Here is a 26,543-nt window from a genome sequence, read left to right on the forward strand (position 1 = left end):
GATGTGAAAATTTATCCTTATAAGGCTCATTCATCAAACTGGGCAAAATTGCTATTCTGGTGTCATGGTTATGTGATAGAAAACGCAGCAGTCACTCCCTTAAAACACTACAATTGCTCCACGGCTTTTTATTTATAGGGAAGGAAAAAAATTGTTTGTTTTAAACGCTCTCAAGCAACACAATTATTAGACATGACAGTTTGGCTGTGGGGCCTTCCTTTCAGTTCAGGAAAATGTAGAACATAGCTGAGCTGTCCTTTCCTGGTAAAAATGAGGTCATTTGTAAAGCTTTGTGTACATTTCTGCAGTGCTCGTGGAACAGAGCGAGCAAAACAGTTCTGAAGTCTCAATCCTACCTCCACCAGTGTTCCCATTTTTAAGAAATGCAGACCCATTGACCATGTAAGATGAGAAATCACAGGCTGTGATTTAGACTAAATGACTCCTTGAGGATGTATAGTTTTGATTTAACTGTCAGGGGCCCATACGCTGCAGTCATAAGTGCGCTGCTGTTGCTGACTGAGCTTCTTAGAGCTCCGTATGGCTAACGGAAAGCTTCTTGTAATCTGTTTCCTTTTCCACGTGAGCTGTGTGTGTGTTCTGAAATCAGCAAAAGTATGCTGTCAGGCTTGATTTTGCTCTTTGTTACATATACAAATGTATTGTCTACATTATATTTGTTAATCCCCTTTGTTCAAAAAGGTGCCCTAGCCAATTAAAATTCATTAAATAATAATTTATTTCATGTAAAAGCTAATGTTAATTTTCAAACCCAAGTATTTTTCTTCTACCAATCAAATGTTATATAGCTGCTAATATTTCAAGGTAGTTTTAATTAGCATCTCAGCCTAATGCAACTCTGTCCAAGAATGCATCATCAAATTAAATAATAAAGGATGTCAAAGGATGTATGGGATAAGTGACTGGAAAATATGGACTAACATGAGATGTGAGCTGGTGCATCAGAGTTGCATTCCCTTCTACCTTGAAACTTCGGGGAATATGTTCCCATTCTGTTGTGAAACTTGATGTTAACTCCCATGTTCTCCGACCCTTCTTAGTAAAGCACTAAATGCTTCAGTCAACTGTGTTGACATTCAGTCCAATCTCAGAAAGATGGAAGTGCAGAGAAGTAAAGAAGCATTCAAGGTCTTGGCCTCCTTAATGAATATATGTGGTAGAAAACAGTAGATTAAAAATTCTTGACTTCGTAGGCTAAGTGAACTCAGACCTGCTGTGTCCCCTTTTCCTCTTTTTTCTTAACCACCTATTAAAATACTTTGAGAGTGTGTTGTGTTTCCTAACATCTGAAAATAGTAGGAAAACATCTGGGCTTACTAATAAAATTAGGTTTGCTATTTAAAAAGCAGCCAGCATTGTTTGCGGCCTCAGAGATTCGCCTGCAATGCAAATAGCAATAGTGGAAAGTGCTTCTGCTATACTGCATAATTTTCAAATACTTCTTTTAAAAGACATATTAGAATTGCTTCAAGTTAAAAGAGGTATATCATGAAAAGGGTTGGGCTTGGGGTTTTTTTGGTCTCTAATAACATAATGATTCAACATTTATATAGTGCTTTCCTCTGAATGTTTCAGAGTTCTTCATTGGCTTGGGGACATAATGTACCAATTTAAAGGTGAGGGGGATAAACACAGCAAAGGTAATAGACTTATGAAATCATGTGACTGAGAAACAGCTTTCTTTGTTGCATAGTCCTCTGCTCTTTACCATTAGAAACACTTCCCAGTTTTGTTCTTCTGTCAGATTTCATCTTCTCCGAAGGATGGTTATAGCAAGAAAACTGATGTGCCTTAAAATAATCTGTGAGTAATATCCCTCTCAGTGAATTTGAAATTGCTTGGGTAAAGCTCCATATTTGGTGTTCATAGCTGACCTGCTGCCCAGCTAGTCTCTGTCTATCATGACTGACTGCATGGGCACAGGGTACAGATCTCCTTCCCTGGATAAACCAAAATGAGCAGAAGTCACAGTTCTCCAGTGGTAGAAGTCAGAATGAAAATTCAGGCTTTGCATTTTTAATCCGTATCTCTTACTTACAGTGACAAGCCCAGCAGGTTTCAGCCTTCAAATCATTAAAATAAATGTTCGTGTTATTAAAATCCCATATTTGATGGTTGGATTCCCCTCTGTTTCCTGTATCAAGCAATTGAGACCTGTGAGCTTCAAGCCTGTATTCTCCCATCTGCAGCATCCAGTTTCCTTCGCATGCCCTGGGGCAGGTTTATTCCCTTTTCCCATCTGTTGAGTGAAAGTGCCGATGACCGCACAAGAGAGGGGTTATATGGAAAAACAGCTGGAAGAGGGCGAGAGATCTTAGGGAGCCACATGGTGTTACTAATCCTTCAGCTTTCCAAAGACTTGTCATCACAAATAAAGAGTTTTCCACATTCAGGGGAAGAAGGAAAAGAGCAAAAAGAAGGAAAGAAATTAACCCTGTGGTGTGATGACAGAGATTTCTATCAGTCACACCGCCATTCACACTGCTGCTGACAGCCAGCCAAACCTGAGCTGGCCAAGTTTCTGCAGGTCGAGTATGATACAGGGAGCTTAAAAATACATCCACAAGTGTTTAACTACCTTTTCTGTTGCATGAGGCTGTTGACGTTAAGAGGCTTTGTACATCATGGAATGGTCAAAGGGGTGTAGATGGTATTCATTCCTCCTTTCCCATTTCTTCTGGAAAAGTGCCAGCAAGTCCTCAAGACCTGGGTTCATTTTTGCTTGTGAATAAAACCTCCAGAGCGAATAATACCCCACTAGGAGAAACTTTCGTCCAAAATGTGCATTTAAGAAGTTACCTCATCCTTTTAAATTTCTCCTGCTGCAAGTATTTGCCATGACCTTAAAACCATGGGTTTTGGCAACTTTTTGAGATGTATTTTCCTATCGATTTGGCAAACAAGTTCCAAATGACAGTGCTCTGCTCTGTTCCTAATGCTGTGCCCTGGAAACACAAATAGAAGATGCATGTCTATTTTTGAAGTCAGAAGAGTCCCCATAGATGACTGCCATATGACTTGGGAAGCGTGTATGTTAGGGTGTGGTTTTGTTGGGATTTTTCGTGGTATGCTCACGGTTTTAATTTAGGAAAATTTAAACCAGTTTTTCTAAGATTTTTTTGTTTCTTTGAATGATGCCTTTAAAGGGGGAGTTACTCCTTTCCTAATTATGTGTAGTTGTTGGTTTTCTTGTGAGCCTCAAAAGAAGAGTGTGACCAGTGGAGCAAAATAACTTGTTTGCAATAATAGGGTAAAAATAAGAAACTAAATAAAATCTTGTACTATAACGAGAGTTTACTTTAAAGACTCAGATTTGTTGTCCAGTGCTTCTTAGCCTTATATGTAACTGCACTCTCTTCAGATACAAAAGTGTAACTGTTGGTAACCCAGAATACAAAGGAAAATTGATCTTACTTTAAAGAGCTTAGAACATACATTGCAATGGGATTTAGAGGTTTCAAGAAGTGTGAAATTGAGACAGTGTGGCCCGTTCTACCGTCTGTACAGAGCAATGCTTTCCATGTAGCATGCATCATGGTTTTTTCATTAAAAATTGCTTAGTATTCTGGCTTCACAGCCAGTTTCTCTTCTGTAATCTATGTGTTGTGGTGGTTGCATGTGTTGATAGTGGTACATCTGGTGGGACCTGGTTCTACCACCATTTGACGCTAGCAGTAGCATGTAAGAATTGCCTAGTTGAAGTTGAAGCCAGGCTTAGCTTAACCTGTTATTGTCTTCCATGAAGCTGGTAGAAGTACTTGTGCTGTAACATAGAATCAACCACGAGTAATCTTAGGTTTTGGAGGTTACCTACCAAAAAGCAGGAGCACTGGGGAGTGAGGCGTAAGTGTGTTGAAAGTCACTGGGGAAAATAACTTTCTAACTATTAGCCTTTTAGTAGCAATCTAATGAGGTACTTAGATTCTTCTAGTATGTTATATTGAGGAGTAGTTAGAAAAGGTTTGGAAAATGGAAACTTTTTTTTTTGCATTTTTTTATTAATTTTCCCTGGGAACTGGGGTAAAAAAAGAAAAAACTGGGATTCCCAAAGTTTTGCCTGGCCACATACTTTACCCTCAAGCCTTGGGAGGCATAAAGATTTTATTCTTTGTTTTCTGTTTAGGATTTCACCCTCTTCTGCCACTAAGCCAATCCTGATCCCACTTTTCAGTTTCATTACTTTATCTGTAGCCTCTCTAACACTCAGCTAATACCAGAACCCCATTTTCCAAGACACTGTTGAAGAGGATTGACTCTAGCTGAAAGAGTTACACAGGCAGGCAAGGGACTACGATTCCCAAGACCAAATAGTTAGGTGAGAAGAGATGGGAACAACCTCTAACACCTCTTGGTTCTCCAGCCAGAGGCAATACCACCTAATGAATAGGCACTGAATATCTTAACATATATTATCCACCTGCAAAAATCACCCTGTAGTCCTCTGGAGTGGGATTGCTCCACTCCTGCCCTACTCCTGGCTTCTGATAGATTGCCAAAATGAAACCTCAAGTACTAGAACAGCTAAACTCCTTCCCCTTCCCCTGGCTACAGGTGGAAGTCCATTCTGCCCAAATGAAATACTTGATTCATTGAAATCAAGCATGATCGTCTGCATTTTCTTGTATGCTGCTTTGTCGCCTCTTTGACCTCCAGTTCACTGAAACCTTCCCATGTGCGGGAAGTAAGAAGTTGGCTACAGTCCTTCATAGATGACTGGCAGCCTCTCCATGCTTTCCACAGGCTTGGTTAGTGCAGGAGCAGGTGAAGACCACACCATGCCGTAGGCTGAAGTGCTCATGGTTGTTGCCCCAGCAGTATTAACATTAAACCCATCATGTACCACAAGGCGGTGGACCAGCCACCCTGATCTGAACCCGCACGAGCTCTCGTAGTGTGCGCTGTGTTTATGTACACGCTGTTAGTGTTTCCACTGAGGTCTGCATCTTTCTAACAGCTCACTGCAGCTGTATTTGCGCATTATAAAATAGCATGCTTTCAAGTGCCTTGTGAAGCAGATCCATCCAGCCTCGCGTTGTAAGGGAACAAGAGTCACACCATGCAAAAGTGTGTCTGTGCGTGTCAGCAAAGTGCTTTTTCAGCGTGATAGCTGAGTGCCAAAATTTCAAGAGGAATCAGGCAATTAAATTCCGTACCCACATCTCCCCTGTTTGTTGGGAATTCATTGTTTCACATAGATGCAGCATTTCGTGGTGTGTCTCATATCTTCTATATACACAATTTCATTTTAATTTTTTAATATTGTCTTTCTCTGTTGTTGGGATTTTTCTTTTTCTTTTTTCTGGACAGGTTATACATATGCTAATAGAAATATGCCTATTATTTGAAGCATAGTTCTGCTTGTCAATGAAGCTTCATTAGCACCGTTATCACTGCCTGACATTTATCTTATAATTTTCCAGAGTTGACTGTTACATCTCCATGGAAACCCAAATTGCAATTGAAACAAGTGAGATAATAAAGGCATCCATAGAGGATTGACAGTATGCAAGCCCACAGTGTTTGCAGGCTACATTTGTTTATAGTTCCTTAGATAAATCCCTTGCAGGGGAGATTTTTATTACCTGTCTCCTGTCTTTCTATGACTGCTGCTTATTGCAAGGTTTAGAACAACACTTTTTTTATTTTGCTTTTTAATTAGAGCAATAAATTTTATTGGACTCAGCAAGGGAGGCATTGAAGATGTAAATTCTGGAGTGATTTTTCTGGGATGAATTAGGAAGCTTTTTACGTAAGATTGTGGCATTATATAGGTGGATGCATTCTTAGGTTGGTCTGGGTTGGGGTATTTTTGAAGCAGCCAAAACTTACAATCATGAACGCTTTTGATTTGCTGACTCTTTCAGTATTCAAGAACAATCTCTTTTTTTTCTATACCTAAGGACTTGAGCTCTCTAAGTTCGTGACTTTAAATCAATTTAGATGGTTCCTCAAAGCATAGAGTCATGAAACTGGAGTGGGTCCAGAGTGAATTAATCTGAAATTAATTTGATTTTGAAAGGCTCCATCTGGCTGTGTTTGGAAAAGGCATTTAGACAGATATATAAACAAATGATCATCTGTATTCTATATGCCAGATGTGGCATCAAAAAAATGAAGAAATGGTTTAAAAAAAAAATTAGCTGAGGGGGATTTTGCGGTAATGATGCTCAACTTGTTAAAATTACAATTGCGTGACACTTTGGACAATAATCTTTTCTTATATTTGTAAAAGGGGGAAGCATGGATGAGCTTGATAGGATATTTTGTTTTAAGTAAGGAAATTGAATGTCACAGCTTGCTTTAATTGTCTATTTGAGATCTCACATAAATAAGTGCAGCTAACCAAAATTGGCTGTGCCCTTAAGACGAGCAGTGCTGTGATCTTCCATTCCCTTTTTAAGGAAGCTATTTAGGTAAAGCAGCCATGCCAGACAAAAGCTGCTGTCCTCTCTCTTTTTGGACATATGCTTTTGGGCCCCATGAAAACAGCTCCCTGCACTTGGTGGAGCTCAGCTGGGAGCGGGTCTGAGCTTGTGTGTACACATGTGGGTGCTGGTTTGGCATACTTCGGACTGTAAATTACTACTTGCAATAATGGGTTGACTTTAGCACATGGCTGTGTTTCAAAACAAATGTTTGGAGGACACCTTTCCCATGCCCTCCATCCTCTCAGCCCTGATTCCAGGACACAGTTTGCCATAAACTAGGTAAGTTCTTGCAAACCTCGTAAGAACTTGCAGGTAACTGCGAGCCTGGACAGAAAACTTGCTGAAATAGTCACATTATTAATTATCAAGTAAATAAAAATTGAAGCCTTCATTACTGATTTTGAAGGTTTTTGGGGGCAAAGGAAGAAGGAAATTGAGTAACAACTTTGTAAAAGTAGAGCGGTAGGTGTTTGGAATATGCAGAGAGAGACTGAAGTTGTTGACAAGAAAACAGATGGTCCTACATGTCCTGAATTTTAAAAGCCTGGTACTGTTCTAATTCGGTTGATGACATGTCACAAATACATAAGCATTTGGGTGTAATCAAATACTTCTCTTTTTTTTTTTTTTTTAAGTAATACTGATAAATGTTTCCTGCCACACAGAAAGAAGTACGCTTTATTGCAAATATGTGTAATCAGTAAAGCAAGGCATTAATAATCCACACCATTAATACTGAGCAGTCAGCTACTTCAGACTGAACTTCATGTGAAAAATTATATCAATTTGTGCTCCAAAACTATAACATAATTGTGCAAGTGCATGAGCACTCTCGCATCTTACTGTCCAGCTTATAGTAATTCATAGAAAACCTCTTGGCAATTTGAGTCCCTTTTAGACATAGTATAGATATTTATGCAAGCATCTGCCCCAAAGGGAAAAGTTAGTGAAGAGCACAACAAGAGTGGGACAGTTAGATGCAGTCGTTGCTGGCAAGCATCATAGCTGTGGTGACCTGCCAGGGTTCTCTATCTGACGTAATAGAGATTAGTTTAGAGACAGAAAACATATAAATTGGAAGCTTTTATTAATGCTAAGCTCTGCAGGTCAGCACCAGATGTGCAGATGTCCATATGGGAATTGGCCAACAAAAAAACAGGTATTTAAAATTGATGACTTAGGTATTCATCAGATGTGTCTTAACTCTTGTGGTACTTTTCTCGTGCTGTGCAGAATTAGAAATGCACCTACTGTACACCTGATGAAGACAGACCCAATGTTGTTTGAGGGTTTAATGTCCAGAACAAATTTTGCCCAGAAAGCAAAAATTACTCACTGGGTCACTGCCTAAGCTGAGCTTTATGTTGCAGAACATTATTGCTTGTCAGACCTTATCTAGCCTTGAACTCATTATTTCCCAAAGCCTACAAGAGAGCCTGGAAGAACAAGGCTGGGGCTTAATACACAGCAGCTTAGTTTAGATCTCCAAGAACTTATTTTAGTCATTCTTATCATGTATCCCTAGAAATTTGTGATTCTCATCCATACTTGAACAAGAGCGGAAACAAACTCAAGGCAGTGAGGGTTGGCATAGGGTGGGCTTGGCTTTCCTCAGCTATTAAAGGGCAAGGGTCTGTCACTGGTTGTTGAGGTTCTGCTAGTTTCAGTTTAATAAAATCTATAGGCCAGTGTGGGCAAATCCTTAAAAATACTGAAAATAGACCATTATAAGTTTTATCAGCATAAACAAGATGATGCTACCCAGTTCAGACCTGTACAGATGGGGGTGTTTACTTGTTTGCTTCCACTACTGGATGAAGTAGCAATGATATCTTGATTTCCAAAATAGAGCACTTAAAAAACCCCCAACTATTCCTTTCCCTGTTTGCCTTCACTTCTGCACTCATTCATCCTCTTGTTTACATATATTTTAACTAGTGTGAGTTATTCCACTCATGTCTGTATACAGCAGATACACATCATTAAGTACTACTGCATGTTATAAAATAATTTGCTTGATAAAAAATAGGTCCATACACCAGCAGTAAGGGTTGAGACAGTCTGAGACACATTGGACATCTGATTTCTAAGAAGGTGTGTTTGAATGTAGGGTTCTATTGAAGGAAAGATGTACAAAGCTTTTGCATAGTTAATATTGCTTCACTCCACCATTCTAGGGAGCATTACCAAAAGCAGGACATTAAAATAACATCATTCGGTAGTTTTAAACATGTGTATAAGGGGTATCCAGGATTGAGGTTGAAACCCCCGCCTTAAATCAAACTGGTTTGTAATGGAGGTGGTGCAGCAACACAGAGACTGAGCACCTGAAGAGCCACCAACCTCTGGAGGTGAATGTTTAGCAATGATCATGGGGAGGTTGCAGGCCGGTAGGGACAGACCCTCTTTCATTTGCTTCGGTGAGCAAAACTGAGGGCTAATTTTAGGCAGTTAGGAAGCCTTGGCACAAAAGAGTGAATGTGCTCCAATGTGCACCATGAGCTGAAAAGGTAATTGCATTTTAACATAGCTCTTATTAAGAATTCCTTTTGTATCCTTGATTTCTTCCTGTGATACTAATGAGGAATCTGCATCCATACCTCTAAAAACTGTGTTTTATCTCAGGTGTGCTCAGCTCTCTTCTGATGTTTCTCTAGTATGTATTTTGTTCAGTACTTTTCCCAATTCATATTGCCCTTAGTATCACTCAGTCTGACCTACCAGCTTGAATGGCAACTTCCCTCTGCTGCTTCTTCTCCCAGCACAAATTTATTCCCCATCAGAACATTTTTCAAGGTAGAAAAAGTGTTTTTTTCCCCCAGATTTTCAAATCTTTTTTTTTTTTTTGCATTGTGACAGTATGATGCTTCCTTACCTTACCTAAAATTTGCATTTAAAGCATTAAAGTGATCACATGTGCTAAATTCAGAATTAATCAGAAAACAGGTATCCCCTATACTAACAATGGTTTACCACAGTTTGTATGATCTAATATACGAGACAGTTAGGAAAGCTGAGCTACAGCTAATCACTGATTTCACCAGAAAAATTACTGTGAATTTTAGATTATCAGGGCAGTAAAAAAGACTCCATTATCTTAAGGAACATTATGCTTTTACTGATAATTTCTGCCAACAAGGAGACAACACAAGAAAAAAATGCTGTGTTTACCATTCAGTGCTTACATGAGGGTTTAGGTATCTTTATCTACTGAGAAGAATAAAATCTGAGCACTGGATATCAGGTATTAAAAGCCATCAGAATTGTTCGCGTAGTTGATGTTCGTGTGTGAGTGCAAGTGCTGTTGCTCTCTGCTGGATGGATGAAGAATTGCTCAGCTCTTTGTTAAAGGCTTTGTGGGTCTGTAAGATGGAGTAAGGGAGAATGTTTTGTGAGCTCATAGTTTCAGTGTCCCTCCTGCAATTGCAGTTGGCCTTCAAGTGTAGCAGGAAGGCAACTTTGGATGACCTATAGCTGCTCAGTTTTCAGCCCCACCGATGAGTGCAGGGAATTGTTTTGCAGGCATTACTGCACCATAGGACCAAGCATCCTGCTACATGCTTCTTTGTTCATTGGGCACGATGTCAGGTTCATTTAGCAACTGCTGTTACAGATGTGTTACTTAATAGTAATTATTAGCATTATTAGCATTTAATAGTTCTGCCAAAAACTGTACAAGAAGTACAGCAGGCACAGCTAATGATTTTTGAAGAATCATCTTTCCTTTGAGCTGCTTTCGAGCAACCGTGCTGTGAAAATGCTGATGGGCCAGAAAGCTTCTGGAGATGACTTTTTTTTGTTGTTCCCAAAACACAGAGGCCTGGTCATTTATGGCTTAAAAATATGGAACTACTTTTTTTTGTTGTTTTTCAGAGGTTCTGGCCCTTATTTTGCTGGCCAAAATCCAATTTAGGTAATTACAGTCTGTGTCTATAAATCACAGCCCCCTGCAGTTTTCAATTGGGTACGGTATTGTTCTACCCTTCCTGGCTGAAATTGTTGTGCGATAATGCTCCATGTCATTAAACAGCTGCCGTCTGTCACCTTACGATGAAGTCATTCCTCTCTAAACAATGAGTTTATAAAGCCCTTTTGGGTCCTTCAAGATAAAATTTGCTCGTAAACCAGCAATTATGATCTTTCAAGTACGGTAAGGTGATGCTTGCTTGTCTCTCTTGACAGCAGTTGGAGTCCTTCAAATGGGTGTTGTCCCTTTTGTCAGCTTGTGTGTGATATCCTGGTGGTGGCTCCGCAGCTCAGATGTGAATATTTATTACTGTAAAACTCTGATGCATGGAAATGCCTCTGCGCTGGGTTGGATTTAGTAGTCTTTGTACTCAGAACCCGTTCATTATCATGTTCTGGTTGTTACATTGGCTCTTGGAGGGAGTTCAGTGTTCTCCTACAGATGTCTTATACCATAAAACGTGAAAAAGGCAAATCCCCAGCAAAATGGTAAAATAGGGTGAGAGTTGAGACATGAATTAACCGAAATGGAACAGTGAGAAGGGTTCTGGGCAGGGTTAGAAACAGACTTGGAAAACGGGTCTCATGTAAACCATTTGGTCTCTGTTAACAACTGTTTCTCAGCACCTGGACTGACACCTAGTTCATTAATGGAAATGAACATGGACTAATGCCAAAGCTCTTAACAGTGATGAGTTTGAGAGAGTTCCTTTTGATCCAGAGGTTTTTTTTCTGAAGTCTGCCTCTCTCTCCTAAGCAATAAGTTCGCTTTTAGCAGTCTTGCTGTAATTACAGATGTGAATGGGGGAGACAGAGAAGGAGTCTACTAGGTTTTTCCAGTGCTCCTGCTTAAGCAGCAGTGATATTAAAACAATCTCTAGCTCTTCAAAGAGTGGCCCTGTCAACTTGTTGAAATGATGGAATGGTAGTTAGGTTATTAGAAGGAAAATTGGCACAAATTGAGAGAGAGGATGCTCTGGCAGCAACCACAAGCAGCCAGCAACTCAGTGGCTTAATCTCTGCCCTCAGGCTGCTCTCTACGATATGGATGACACCTTGTCAGTGAAGATGATGTGCTGGGTCACCCCTGAGTCCAATGGGCTAAATTGGCCATGGAGGAAAGGGTTGCTGCAGTGTAAAGGCAGCAAGCCACATAATGTTGTTTTTTTTCTTTTTTTTTTAATGTATGTCATCATTTGGGTACTGACAGTAATTGTCAAGGGATCCCATTCTCATTAGTGTCCCATAGACACAGCTATCTCTGTACGCTCATACTTTCGAGAAACAGGCCTATGCATTTGCAAGCAATGCTTTCCTTCCTCTTGGAAAGTTCAGCGGGTGGTTTCTCTTTTGCCTTGTTATTACTTGGGTACAGCAGGAGGGGAAGCTCTCCTCTGAGACCTGTTGTGTTGGCAAAGAGAAGTAATGAAAACCCGTGCAGCTGTTGGTGACTCGCAGGTCATACATAGTGCAGAGCAGTAATGTCCATTGGGTGAAGATGAAGGTTGGGAAAGGACAAGGGAATTCATCTTTAGCGGAGACTATTTGCAAGGGATCAAGTACATTTGGCTGGATTTTGTATTGACTCAACAAGCTTCGTGACAACTGAACCATCAGGCGGGTGTGCTGTATAGTTGTGTTCCTCAGTGGAACCTTCAAGTACACTGCAGGGATCAGATTTGTAGAATCTATAAAATTGTGGGGATTTTTTCCATCGTTATCTTTCTGTTCTTTTAATTGCTTGTTCAGTTTGTCTGCATTTGGCTGCAGTCCTATGGCTACTGCGAAAGCTGGGTGAGGATGCTACTGCAAGTGCCACTGCTGCAACAGCACTTACGTGCTCCTCAGCACCCCAACAGTTAGTGAGATCCCTCCTGAGGTGCTTCAGAGCTTTAGTTTGCACTGAAGTCAAAGGAGATGAAACTTAGAAAGCAGTCCAGCTGTACTTGTAGAAATGAGTGTCCCATCCGAGACTGAACTTGCGTATCAACCCCCCCAAAACTTGGCTGCTCAGTGAAACCCCTACCTTATGGTAGAAAAGGATTATAAAGTCTAAGTTATACTTGGTTTTTTTCCTACATCTGCTGGAGTTAGCGGCTTGGCAGAGCTGGTGGAATTCAATCCACTGAAGTTTTAATGACTTACCCAAGATAATTCAGGTGGTGAGTGACAAAACCTGTCCCCTAGAGCTTTGCATCACAGCGTAAGGTAGTCTACACCGGGAGTCAGAGCCTTTAACCATATTTATCCAATAAAGCATTTAAGGAATATGATGAATATAATTGGACTTCAATTCTACCAAAGTAAAGAAAGGGCTTAAGCATTTTGTGGAATTAGAAGAAATCTTGGCCTGTGCCTAAACCTTTAGCTCAAAGCAGGAACTTGATGCTAATGGGGTCATTAACATGAGAAAACAGGTAGAAGTGTTTGATTTTGTGGTTTCCTAAAAATTGGCTTGTTAGCAATGAAAATTGCGGTCCTCTTGGTGGTAGAGGTAATTTGGGCAAAGGAAAAAGCAAAGGAATAAACTTGTTATTCTTTATTAAATATGACCTTTGCTGTAATTTTGGGCTAAAGCAGCAATTGTGTGTGGATTTCTTAAAGAAGGGATCCAACAGAGAGAATAGATGAAGGGCATAATTTAAAAAATGAACTCAATTCATTTTTAAAATGTAAACAGCATAGAGAATAAATGAAGTGAACAGTGAAGCCATTTCTGACAGAAAATAGTTGAGTGAGTCCAGGCCAAAGCTGCGGGCTGCACAGATAAGCTTCTACCTTTTTATGTCTTTTCAGGTTTAAAACAATGTGTAAGCATTTTCCTTTGGTACTTTCAGCTACGGGTCAGGGATTTTTCAACTTCACTAGTGGGAAGGTTGTTTAACAGATTGGGTTTTACATAAAGGAATAGGAATTGGAAAGAAATACTGGAGTGGTGTGTTAGGTAGATGCCTACAGCTCCATGAAAGTCTTGAAAGTTGTTCCCATGGAGTATCATTCAAGTGGGTCAGTCAGGGTATTTCTGTTTCTTGGAGATTTTTGGGGGGTGGTTCTTTGGTTGGTAGGTTTGGTTTGACTTCAGTGGTACATACATATGAATAATGCAGTTGGTAAGGTCTGGAGAAATCACAGTTTCTCCAGATGCATTTATGACTTGTAGAACATCTTCAAAATGAAGAGCATATGTAAGACGAGAGGGTATTTGTGCATGAGATAAAAGGCTGGACCAAATCTTTCAGTCTCTTGCTCAGGCACTACTCTAGAATCAATAGGAATTTTGTCTAAAAATGAGTATGATAAGTCTTGTTGTCTGCTGATCCACGTTGAAGACGCTTCACAAACAATGATCACACTTCTTCCTGTTGGTTTAAAAATGCACCTTTAATATAACTTTCTGCTTCCTGCTGTAAGCAGGGAAAGTGCTAAAGTTAATATGGGCATATTAATGTGCTCAGGTGAATTATGCTTTCAAGGAGATGGAAACTAATTTGTCTTTGCACAGGTTAGAGCTGTGAGACAGGGGAATTACACAGAGTTGCTTTTTTTTTTCCGTTCTTAGATATTATTTTTTTTCACATGTAAACTATGATTTTCATCTAGTTGTGCAGTTTTTGAGCTCTTCCAAGTCCTCCTGTGGGTGTTCTCTGCTGAACTATCATCAAATAGAGAAATTGAAATTAAAGCCAAGGTTTTTTGAAAGTGGCAGGTGGCTCTGAAATGCCTGAATTCTGCATTGATCAACTCTCGACAGTGCTGAACACAGGCCATTTCCCCCCTTTCCCTGGTTGAAGGATGGGGGGAATGCTCTAAAAGTCACGTCTCATTAGTGTTCTTTCTTGAAACTGAAGCATCCAAAAATTACCACGTACGGAGTCTCTGGCCAAGTAATTAGATGAAATTACTGTCCTGAATTATCAATAGCGACATGAGGGTTTTTTTTTGGTATTTTTACTTTTGTTCAGTATTTAAAATGATTTTCATAAGAGTACAACTCTTATATGTTTATATGGTTTATAAGTTGTACTCTTCCTAAACAGTAATATGTCATTTGTCTCACAGAGCAGGTTATTTTGTGTTACTGAGTTCTTTCCCCCTGCCAAAGCGCATTGTTGGTTTGAACTTCAATGTACATCTGGAGATCAGTCAGGGTGACAGTTTATAGGGTGTGAAGATTTTCAACAATCTCATGTCCTTTTGCAGGGAGAAGAACTTTTTTGAAGCAACATTTTAATTTATGCAACAAAATACAGGCAACTTTGCCTTTTTGAACTGTGTTTTTTTCTTTATGGCAAGGTGCAGTAAACAATGTGCTTTAAACTGGAGCTCTCCAGACTGCTTCTCCTTTTCAAAGAGCGTAGGCAACTAATCGGCAGCAACCAGGCACATAGCTGGAGTGTTTTCCATTCTAGGCAATATCATCCTAATTTGATGCACACATGGATGCCACACACAATCTGCAAATTCATCGCTGGCATCTTGCATTAGTCATCTGACAGATTGCCAAGTGTTTCATACTCCTTTCATGTGACTTTATTACAAAACACACACACACACGCACTGCCTTATTTCTGCCAGTAGCCACTTCAGTGAGAATTCACTGCAGTTCTGTTTACAGCAGCCATGGAGAGAAATCTGCACTTATTTGCAACTATCCTCTGCTTTAAAATGCACAAGTCCCAGTTTGCGTTGTGCCTCTCTCTTCTTATATAATGACATTAAGCAGCAGCCTGCAGAGAAAACCAGACTCAATGAAAAATGTAATCGCATTGTTTTTTGTTCATAATACTTATGCTATTAATTAAATACTGATTTTTTTTTCCTGCTTTGTGCCAATTGACATCATCTTCTGCATCTAGTGCACATGAAAACTGCATAGTCTCCTAACTTGCCTTCTCTTTTTAATCTCCTTTTCTACTTTCTAGTAACGGCACAGCTAACAAGATGAATGGAGCTTTGGATCATTCAGACCAACCAGACCCAGATGCCATTAAGATGTTTGTTGGACAGATTCCCCGTTCATGGTCGGAAAAAGAGTTAAAAGAACTTTTTGAGCCTTATGGAGCTGTCTACCAGATTAATGTTCTCCGAGACAGAAGTCAGAACCCTCCCCAAAGTAAAGGTACAGTAGTTATGCTCTCTTTGCTTTCAGTTTGTTTTGTTTCTGATGATCTTGCTTTCCAAAGAGCTTTGCATCTGGGCGGTTTTGAAGCATACTGTGTTGAGCTGTGCAGCAGTCCTAAGAGGAGAGGACTCCTGAATACCTATCAATTACTGTCTTCCTCTTAAATTGCAGTTTAAATGTCTGTTATCCGGAAGCGTGCATTCCAACTGAGCAAAAAATAACGAAAGATTGCTGTCCTTGTTTAAATTATTATTGCCGAGAAACATGGAAACCTGAGCGGTCACTTTCCCAGGATTAGCTCATGAAAAAATATAATTTTCTACTTCCTTTCGTTTCCTCTCTTTGCACCCCAGGTGGGAATGATTTTAAGGATATAAAAGGGGAGAAGTTATAGCAATGGGCTCTTGCGACGTCATTGCTCCAGGGGCAATAAAACTTACAAAATAAAGTCACCCTGCCCTTTTCCCAAAATCTGATTTCTTTTCTGCAGTCATGCTAAAGGATTCATTTTTGGCACTGGTGTTTTTCTAAAAGAAAGGGTTGTATTTTCTTCCGCGTGTAAAGTATTTGTCCTTCACTGTAGTGTTTTCTTTCAGTGTATATCTATGCATATTTAGGCATGTGAGAATTCTGTATGTTATAGGTATGTAAGTATAACATATGCCTATATGTAGACTGAAAGTGAATATTTTGTTTCACAGAATGCAGTTTTTCACCCTAATAGCTCTATACTTTCATTTACACTTAAGGTTTGGTACGTGGAAGTGTTGCCGGCATTACAAATTATTAGTGCACCTCGGAGGCACAACTAGATATGCATGTGTGTCTGGCTGTAAGGTTACTAGATAGTTCTTCATTCTTACTGCACTCCAGCCACTTCTCAGCACACATACTATGGAGGATATCATAAAATGATTTTGTGGGCTAGCAGCTAACTAACAGTGCAAAACAGCACTCACATGAGATCTCCAGTTTAGTGAGTAGTGATTACTCCTGCGTGAGGCACACGGCACAACTTTGGGTGCTCCTGTGCTCTTGTGCAAAGTACTGCCAAGGCTCAGCATTCCCCCCCTTGCCCTGGTATGGGACAGATGATCCTCTCAGTGACCTTTTTTTTTTGCTGCCCAATTGAAGCACTTTTGTGCTTTGAGTGGTATTAGTTCATTAAAGGTCTTTTCCAACCTAGTTGATTCTATGATTCTCTTTTGGTTTGCTTGCATATCTCAATTCTGGTTAAAAGACCTGATGCATTGGTGTCACACCAATGGCAGGGAGAGTGGCATCTCACCATACCCTGCTGCTAATCAAGTCCCCATCCTAGATTGCTCATTCCTTCAGAACAGAAGCTGTTTCTTGTAAGAGTGTTTCAGTGTAGTTCTGCTTCCAGCTCCCTCCCTTCCCAGGGTTGATGTATTGTAGTATGTAGCCCCCTGCTATGTTAGCACAGAGCCCTCACCAAGTCTTTTTTTCTTGTAATGCTGGAAAGAAGATGGCATTAAGAGGTCAAGCAACTGGATTTTCTGCAGTCCGGGCTGCTATGGATGAGCAAACTCCTACTTAGTTGAAACCACTAAAATGCTGAACTTTGAGACTTGTCCATTTAGAAAGATCTGATTCCTGGGCCCCAGAAATGCCTTCCCACTAAGCAGTAAATGAAGTGAGAATGATATTGTGGTTAGACAGAAGCAAGCCATTGCTTCCCATTTCTCTAGTGTTTTCCATTACACTGTACCTGTCTGTCAGGCAGCTGGAAGGCATAAGGATTAAGCACAGGTCATGCAAATCGTTGTAGACTGATTATGAAGGTTTGTAGCTCCCATATTCAGTATTCCTTTTGAAAGGTGGTTGGTTGCTTGTTGGAGTTTTTTGGAGGCTTTTTTGGGGTTTTGGGTTTTTTTTCCTTGGACTCTATTCAGCCTTGCAGAGATGATGCTTTTATGTCACTTTAGGTATTATATATTTTAATAAGTAAATTAAATGAATCCTTAAGAAAGACAGAATAATCTTCAGATGTACATTTCCCTGACACAGCAGCAAGCTCCTCTGGTGGTCAGCTTTTCCCAGCTTTGGAGGAGTGTATCTCCATGCTGGTTCTATCCTTCCTCCTGGCTGAGCCTGCCAGCAGGGTCGCTAGATAGAGAAAGCTCTCGAGTTTCTTATGGATATCTCTTGACTAGGCATGATCTTTATCATCTTAATCCAGTAGCACAAAGGATTGCGTGCAAGAGGTTGTTAAGAACGTTAGAAACAAACACACAAATATCTGATTGTCTTGTGATCATGATGCACAAGAAATACTTCACTTGTGCTATCAAACTGACATTTAATAATGAAGATGAGTTTTGACTTTCTGTTCCATGTTCTCCTTCTGTGTAAACACCCCCTGGAAACAACCATTTTCATTTGCTTTGAGCCCATTTTCTTTGGGCATGTTGGGGTGATTCCAGCCATTTTCCTGCCCATTGGCTCTCTGCATCACCTCCAGCTCTGCAGAACAGTGCATCACGAGGACTTTGTGGTCGGGTCACATTGGAAAAAGTCCATTTTTGATCTCATTGCATGGTCGTGGCTGTGTGTTGTGCAGAACATTCACAGGCTGGTATCTGCAAGCCATGAACTGCAACGACAAAAATGCAAGTTAGTGTTACTATACCATGTGAGGGGGTGTCAGTTGGGTTTTGTTCTTTGAAGAAAGGCATTTTGATTTTTGAAAGAGTCCTCTCTTACCAGACAAGGGCTGTGTATTTCTGTTAGCTTGGCCAAAGGGGCTTCTCCAATTTGGATGGAATTTTTCTCTGATGAACTGTTTATGAAGCTGCAATCTGAGTCTCTCCCAATTCTGTCAAAAATAACCATAGGCTGCTTCTCTCTCTCCTGCTGTTATTAAGACTGCCTTTCATACCCTCCAACAACAGACGGCCTAGTTCATGTCTTTCCTCCTTTTCTGTGTCACTTGCCAGCTCTGCAAAGCAGACAGAGGAGGAGGAAGACAGGTAGAAAGCCAAGTTTTACTCCCTTTGGAAAGCTAGAGGAAAGCCATCTTCCTTCCACAGATATATTGCTGCTAGTGCAGAGCTTGACTTTATTAATAGTGAACTGCATTTCGATGGGTGATGCTTGGAATATCCTATGTCAGAAGGAAACTCCTCATGCATTCCAGAGTATGCAGTTCTCAGGTTCTTGTTGGATGCGTGAAAGAGCTCAGCAAAGTGGTCTGACTTTGTGTTCATCCCGTTTTGTAAGGCTTTTTCCTCTTTCTGCAACAAGAGAAATCCAGGGGATTAGGTAAACTAAATAAAGAAAAAAATAAATGAAGGCAGGAAATCCTTTAACACTGAAATAAATGGCACTTTCAGCTTCTGGGGGCTAAGGGGATTCAAAGTCTAGGCAGATCCGCCCTCTCTGTTCCCAATCCAGCTTGCTCCCTTTATATAATTTATTCCGGGTTGGATAGATGACTTCTTCTCAGAGTAGTTGTTAAAGAGAGCTTCTGTAATACCTCAAATACAGCCAGCTCTTTGTGAAGGCAGTATAGACTGCCACCAAGATCTCTCTTCTTCCCCACTGTTCTCGTAAGCCGGAAAGATTTCCTTGGCTGCTTTTGTTTCAGAGTCTGAGTGTTGAAGCAAGCAGATGGCACAAGGCTACTTTTGCCTATTGAAATGCAGCAGAAGAGTGTTGGACTGGATCCATCATGTGCTTTTGGTACCTTTGTGCCTGTTTTGATACCTGTTAATTCTTGTAGGGATCAAGGTCCCCTAAAGCATCTTTGTGAGCCTGAGCCTGCTTGTGCTGCCGTAGGAATCACGGTGCAAAAAACAGGGGAGAGGCACCCGTGTAACAACTAACTCCGTGTTTCCTTGTAGCCTGTTACAGACCCTTTATCAGATTAGAGGGAGGCTGCTGAGTGAACAAGGATGTGCTGTAGTTAAAGGCCAGTGTTTATTATTATCCTATTTAACATGGTAATTTAGGTCTACCGGGAAGCAAGCAGAGGAATCTCATAATGAGGCATTCATCTGCTGCATACAGGAGAGACCGGATGGGCATAAAGGAGGCAGAAGTTATCTGGCTTGTTTGGGTACCATTGCAGCTACAGTTGAGCCCGTTGGAAATCCTCTTGTGCAGGCAAGAGGTACGGTTCCTCCCCTCCTGCTCATGATGCCCCATTTTCTGCACGGCAAGAGAAGAAAAGGGAACTTGGGCAGTCGAGCCATGGGAGCAGAGCTGTGACATGCCACTTGTGACACCAACCTACCCTGACTGTCCTCAGCAGCAGCGAAGACCAACCGTTCCTTGCCTGCCGTTGCATCACCGTTCAGCCAGTTGCACCTCCTGCTCCTTGGAGCAATTTCAATACATTGGGTTTTGCAAAACTGTTTTAGATGATGCTCTTTGAAAGCTCCCTTCAGCCAGTGCGCCAGGAGTCAGTGTTTCTCTACACATTCTGACTTACTCTGTGTTTTGAATGCTCTCGCAGGTCCACATGAACATTGTTTAGCTTTTGAGATCCAATGAGTTGCATCATGAGCACATAGGCTGTCGAAAGTGCAGGACTTGGGACCACAGCCATTATACATTTGTGGTTTAGACTAAATTTTAGTGATCATGGCTGAGGGATCTTCCGTTACAATTGCAGATGTGAAATCTTTCATACACTGAATGAAAAAGTGCCTTGGGTATTTTTTTTAGCAGGTACATTGGGCACTATATGAAGTTTCACACAACAAACACTGGCAAAAGCCACGTGTTGCTGTTAGATGCAAGTACAACAGAGAGGGAGGACAAATAATAAAGCTGAGTTGTTAACTTTCAGCTTCTTTAGGATGTTTGTTTGAATTTAAACCTCAAAGACCCTTATTCTATAATTTTATATGGGTTATAAGTGGCATTGTAAAATACATTACAGATGTGAACTGATTTTTATAAAAAGTAATTCTTATTCAACAGATCTACTGGAGTTTTTCAAGAGGTTTTTCTGGAAGTGGACAGGTGTGAAATTGTGTATATAATCAAGCTGGATTTCCCAGGGGCATTTCACACAGTGTCACACAGGAGACTAATACATATGGTTACTGGCGAAGCAGAGAAGGGCCCATTTTCAAATGGAGAAGGGAGCTGGTTAGATGATGGAGGGCAGATTAGAATGGGGAAAGGTTACGGGCCAGGGGAAGAGAGGGGATGATGACTGGAGAGCAACAGGGACTGTTATTGGAGATCAATACTTTTTCACTCTCTATGTAAATGACTTTGACAGAATGAACCACCAACTTGTTATCCAACTTTTTGGATCATGCAGAAGGGACTGGATGGGGGTGAAGCCAGCTGATAACCTGGAGAAAACAATCCAATACAAAGAGATTCAGCCGGGTAAAACGAACTGTGAGCAAATTTGAGTTTTGAGTGCACACGTATGTTGAATGTGAGTGTATTTTTCAAAGATTCAAGAGCAGGAGAGGATTTGAAGAGTGCACATATCCTAAAAGGACTGACCTGATGTTTTGTGTCCGTGTGGTCAAAAAGGCACAGAAAATGAGAAGCTCTATAAATGGAAGAATTGAATAGAGCTTTCAAGGAAATACTGTACCACTTAAAGAAGGATTTTTTTTGATCATGTTTAAACTACAGTTACCAATATTTAGTACCATTCTATAGAAAAGGGCAGAGGTTCAGAGAAGAGCAGCATGATTTTGTATGAAGTGAGAAGGGGTTAAGCCATAGTGAAAGGTCTAAGAAGGTTAACTTGTAAAGGGCTTCAAGCATTGACTTACAAGAAAGCTAAAAAGGGAAAAGCTGAGGAAGAATATAGGACTGTACCTTGGTTTGGAAAGAAAAAGTTATAAGGGGATACAGCTGGAGTTCCTGCAGTGTGTTGAAGTGCATTCTGAAGGCAGGAATAGGTAAGCTCTTTCAATTAATATTAAACCCAAGGACTGCACAGCATAGACTTAAGATTGAGAAGCAGCAGGCCAAAAGAAAAAAAATCCAGCTTCTTAAGACAAACTTTCTTCCTCCACTTGCAGAGCAGAGAATGATCTTCCAGAAGTTTCAGTAAGAAAAGTTCCAAAAGAAACTTTTCTCTTGCTTGCTTCCATTTAGTATTCTGAAATAATGTGTCTGGAGCAGTGTGTGACATGACTGCTCCTCACATCCCTGTACAGTTTCACCCTATAAGCAGGACAAGGTGCCAAGGCTGCAGGGGACACAGCTGACTTTGGCATGAAGAGGGTCTGAGATTGATGACCTCTGATACTTTTGTATTGCTTTGAAGGGAGGGAGCAGATGAGGATAACATCCCATTGCGTACTTGACTTGAGTGCAAACCTGTTGCCCCCGTAAATCAGTCTCACTGTATATTCCCATCATTGACCATGGCAAGAAAGTCAGCGCCTTTAATAGCAAAAAAGCATTATAGCAAACCAAGCCCAGCAGGCAGTGCAGAAGTAGTGGAAGATAACAGAAGTGGGGGTTTGTGATTGCAAAACAGGAAGAGTTGAGGATGTTGGGGGGGTTGCGTAGAGAGTGGCTTTCAGTTGGTGTTTAAAGAGGAAGCTTTCCTAGCCTTGTTCCTGAAGTTCCTATATGCAGCATGTAGATAACCGGAGCTGTAGCAGAATTAAGCTTTTTTTAGGCATCTTTCACTCTGTGGTTTTATAGTATTTATCACAGTGGGGGCTTGGTTGAGAAGTGAGGACTCTAGGTGTTGCTGTAAGAAATTAATACAAATAACACATCTCTAAGGCATTAGACCGCTTTGGGGCTCATTGGTTGCAGTTTTGTAGCAGCTTAACTATGATTTACAGCTGTATATGAATTTTCAAAATTACGCTAAGACTGTATAAGCACATTACTAATTACATCTATGCTGAAAAAGTGCATAAACTGTAACTACATGAATTGTTTTAGTTACATTGGTAGAAAACTCATATGCAGACCAGCCAGTGCAAGAGTAGGACAGTAGGATTTCATGTGCCCATTGTGGTTTTCCTAATTGATCTCTAATGTTAATGTCTGATAAACACTTGAGGAAGAGGCAAGTTAGATAAAGGGGTGTTAGAGCTCCAGTTCAGGCATAAAATAAATCCAAGAGCTTTCCAGGTACATCCAACAACTCCAGGAATACAGGTGAAGACATATTCAGGAAAAACAAGAAAACTAAAATGGAAGGAATATGTCTGTCTGTCTGTCTTTTTTTAATTATATTTAAAAACAATTCAAGGCTAATGACTGAGAATTAAGGAGCTTAAACAATAGTGGGTTTTTGTCAAGACAATGCTGGAAAAGAATATTTTGCACAATAGTTAGGAAAGGCACACAATTCTTTGATATAATGTTGACTTCTTCAACACACCATCCAGCATTTACCTATAGAATGTTTTAGAACAACTTTGCAAAAAAAAAAAAATCCCAAATGTTTTGGAAATACAAACGGATAATCTGTTTTTCATAATGCCATCATTACATCAGAAAAAACACATAGGCAGGCAGTTAAAACAGCCTGAACTTTCTATAAAATTGAAAAAAACCCAGCTAATCAAATTGCATTGTTGAATCTGAATAATATGCCAAACCTTGGTCTCTCAAATATATAATCTCAAAGGCAAAAATTGTAATGCACAGAAAAATCTAAGTCAAGTCATGCACGCAGTTGCTCCCAGGAATTAATCAATGGGTATAATACTCAGACATAAAATCACATGCATGTTTAAGTGTTTTCAAGATTGGTGCCTACATTTAAAATATATACCTCTGTAATAGTGCCAGATACTGTCAGTTTGAGATTTATGGTATCCAATTTCTTCAGTTGCATATTAAAGCTCACATCAATGAGTTTCGATCTTTTTATGATGCTGTTGCGGCACTGAAATTCTTTCCTCTTCCAATTTACTATTAAATGAATAAGCATACAATATTTATCTACTTGCCACATAAAAAAAATGATGTGTGTTTTTGTTAAACAACAATGGCTTAAAAAAAAAAAAACCCAAACACAGCCCTTCTCTTTTCTAATTCTATTCAGTTCTAATGTTTGAATCCTTTGCTCAAAACATTGGAGGAGGTTTTGCAAAGGATTTGAGAACCAGTCTGAAATCTTCGTGCGCTTTGGCATGGAGCTCAAAGGAAGAAAACCTGTGACAACTGAGCAATGTCAAAAATGAAGTGTAATTGGGGAGTAGCCTTATGAGCATGTATTTCAGCTGCACTGCAGCTTCCAAGTCTCTCATTTCCACCGCAAGAACAGCGTTTTATTGCTTTCATCTCCTGCTCCTGTCATCCCACTAATATCACGCACAAGCGCATGTGCACGCACATGCACAAATAAATTAAAGCCTAAAATTAAAACCCACAGTGCAAGAAGTTTTGCTCATTAAAAGATAGAAGAAGAGACTTCAAGGCAGTGAGAATTTTTCTGTCACTGCTGAGTTGATGTGAGAGTCACGTAAATATTACAATGATGGGTCACAACAAAAAGCTAAAGACCATGTAAAACATTTTAGCATAAATATGTCATCGATTTTGCTTGTTCTTAACATGAAATTTAACCCCCAGGAAAGCCTTGAAAGGGTGTCTGTTACTCTTTATAATTTTGAAACACGTTACAAAATGGATGTATGCGTAGCATTTGCAGTATAAATTAATTACTAGTTCATTAGTTCCATCTTCCCCACACCAGACCTTGTCACCCTGTATTTTCTGCTGGAGAAGGGCAGCAAGAGAGGACAGCATTACGCTTGGTGTGGGTGTGGTAGGACCCACAAACTACTCAATGTCAGACTTCTGTGATACAGATGCCAGGAAAGGATGTGTTGTGCCAGTTGTAGTATTACTTTATTTTAGGTATCAGTTCCACTGTAACCATCAGCATATTTCAAAAGAATTGCAAATAACTCCACAAGGATAAAGCGTGGTAGTGGCTTCTAAGCCTGGTTTGAGCTTAATTCAAGCCAGTGTGTTATGGGTGGAAGGCTGCATATGCCATATAAATCTGATGGTCCATGTATCTCAGGGAAGAAGGCATTTTCAGGAATCTGTGTCTTTCTAATTAGAATCATAGAATAGTAAGGGTTGGAAAGGACCTTAATCATCTATTTCCAACCCCCCTGCCATGGGCAGGGACACCTCGCGCTAAACCATGTGGCCCAAGGCTCTGTCCAACCTGGCCTTGAACACTGCCAGGGATGGAGCATCCACAACCTCCCTGGGCAACCCATTCCAGTGCTTCACCACCCTCACTGTAAAGAACTTCTTCCTTATATCTAATGTAAACTTCCCCTGTTTAAGTTTGAAGCCATTACCCCTTCTCCTACCACTACAGTCCCTGAGACAAGCTGGTGAGTAGATGAAATTTGAATGTTTCCAGTGGTTCTTCAGGTTTTCACTGAACCTAATTACTACCTAATCTGTGCCCATGAGTATGCAGTTTTAAGTGGAACGTTAGACTTTCACTCTGCAGATTAAACTCTGTGGTGCAAGAATTCATTATTATTTGTGGAGAAAACAAAACTTCAGTGTCTTGCTACTTTGTGGTTTTCATTTAAAATAACTAGTACATCAGAGTCATGAATTCTTTTAGAAGAATAAGGCAAGTTGTGAAGAAGTGGAAGATGTTTTCTAATAAACTACATCTCTTATTTGCCTAACTGAATTGGGAGAATGTATGTTTCAAACCATAATTAAACATCTAGTAGCTCAAGATGTCACACTTTCAACTGCAGTTTTAGGGAGCTGCACCGCAATGGGGAGTAGATTAATGTAATGTACTGCACGAAACAGTCTAGCTGCAAGGATGAGCATGACACCATAAGGAACAGCGCTGCTGCTTCAGCCATAGATCTCCAAGTGTTTTGCAAAGGGAGACAAATATCATCACTCAACTTTTACCAGCTGTAAGAACTGAGAGGCAGACGCCTGGGGGGACTTATCCTAAAGTTTTCAAGCCACTTTGAGCAGGCAGAGAATAACAATCTGCCTGTGCTGTTGTTGTGCTGCCTAAATCAAATCTGCTCCCTTCGTTCACAGCACTTCAGTCCCTGAGCTGGTTGACACGAAGATTTTGTTATGTTAACACTGCCCAGGTGAGATCTGCATTACTTTATTTACACGTTCATCCAATCTGATGAAGACTGCAATTAGAAAACGAGTGTGGAGCACCGGCTCCCACTACTCCTGTTCCCCCCTCCCCGTAATTAAAACAATGAGTATTAAACAACAAGCTTCCTTTATTATTTGCAGATCATGGGATACAAAAATCATTGTAGATTTAAAATGGACTATATTAACCTGAGTAATTCCACTGGGGCTTCAGTTTCTCTAGTGAAAAGTGTTGTGTTGTCTCTGGCTCAATTAGATTTTTCTCAGTGTCAATTTTAATTCACTTCACTGGAGCGTGGGGGAACTCTCTGTGGAAGGGAAAATGTTACTTCTGAATGAGAGCCTCCTGGAGCCCACATTTTATTTAAGAGTTTTAAAATGCTTTGTGGTCCCACATTCTCCCTTGAAGGTCTGCTATTGTGTGCTGTAAGAGCTGAACGAAATCGCTTGATGTCTCTTAATGTGACAGGCATCCGAACTTGACCAGGAGCATGGAAATGGGAAGAGCGGGATTCTTGGTTCCCTCTTTTTATTTAATACTAAATAAATACTTTATTTAATACTAAATAAAGGCTTGGCAAGCTTTGGTGGCCAAATAGACATAATTACGTCAAATGTTTCTCACCCTTACTAACATTCACCTGGCCTCATGTACAGAGAGGAAAAAACATCCAGTGCCTAAGAAGTTGTTTTTTCTCCTTTAGACTTGGCATTTCTCACCTCCCATGGCCATCAGCACTTAGGGGTATGGATTACTTGGTTATGCTCTGCTTGGTGTACACTGCCCGAGTAGCCTAAAATGTACTGTTTCTTCCCCATTTTTAAAGGGAAAAATGGAGTAGATCTTAAATTTGAGGGTGCTTCTTGTTGCTGTGAAAAAGAGACCAGGAGAAGAGCCTACGATAGAGTTGTAG

At 40.3% G+C, this 26,543-nt stretch overlaps 1 protein-coding gene across 21 annotated transcripts in view; it reads left to right on the plus strand.

The window, feature by feature from the left end:
- CELF2 (CUGBP Elav-like family member 2) overlaps window positions 1-26,543 on the plus strand; it is a 567,687-nt gene that overhangs the window by 418,244 nt on the left and 122,900 nt on the right. For 20 of the 21 annotated variants that reach the window (XM_030479087.1, XM_030479090.1, XM_030479069.1 and 17 more), the window contains one exon: window positions 15,338-15,534. In XM_030479087.1, coding sequence (XP_030334947.1) covers window positions 15,357-15,534 — 178 coding nt within the window. In that variant the 5' untranslated portion in view covers window positions 15,338-15,356. Of the gene's footprint in view, window positions 1-14,792; window positions 15,173-15,337; window positions 15,535-26,543 lie in introns of those variants that run through there. The other variant, XM_030479086.1, reaches the window with a different exon arrangement.

The sequence above is a fragment of the Strigops habroptila genome, chromosome 3 (genome assembly GCF_004027225.2).
Source record: "Strigops habroptila isolate Jane chromosome 3, bStrHab1.2.pri, whole genome shotgun sequence".
In the NCBI taxonomy this organism is placed as follows: domain Eukaryota; kingdom Metazoa; phylum Chordata; class Aves; order Psittaciformes; family Psittacidae; genus Strigops; species Strigops habroptila.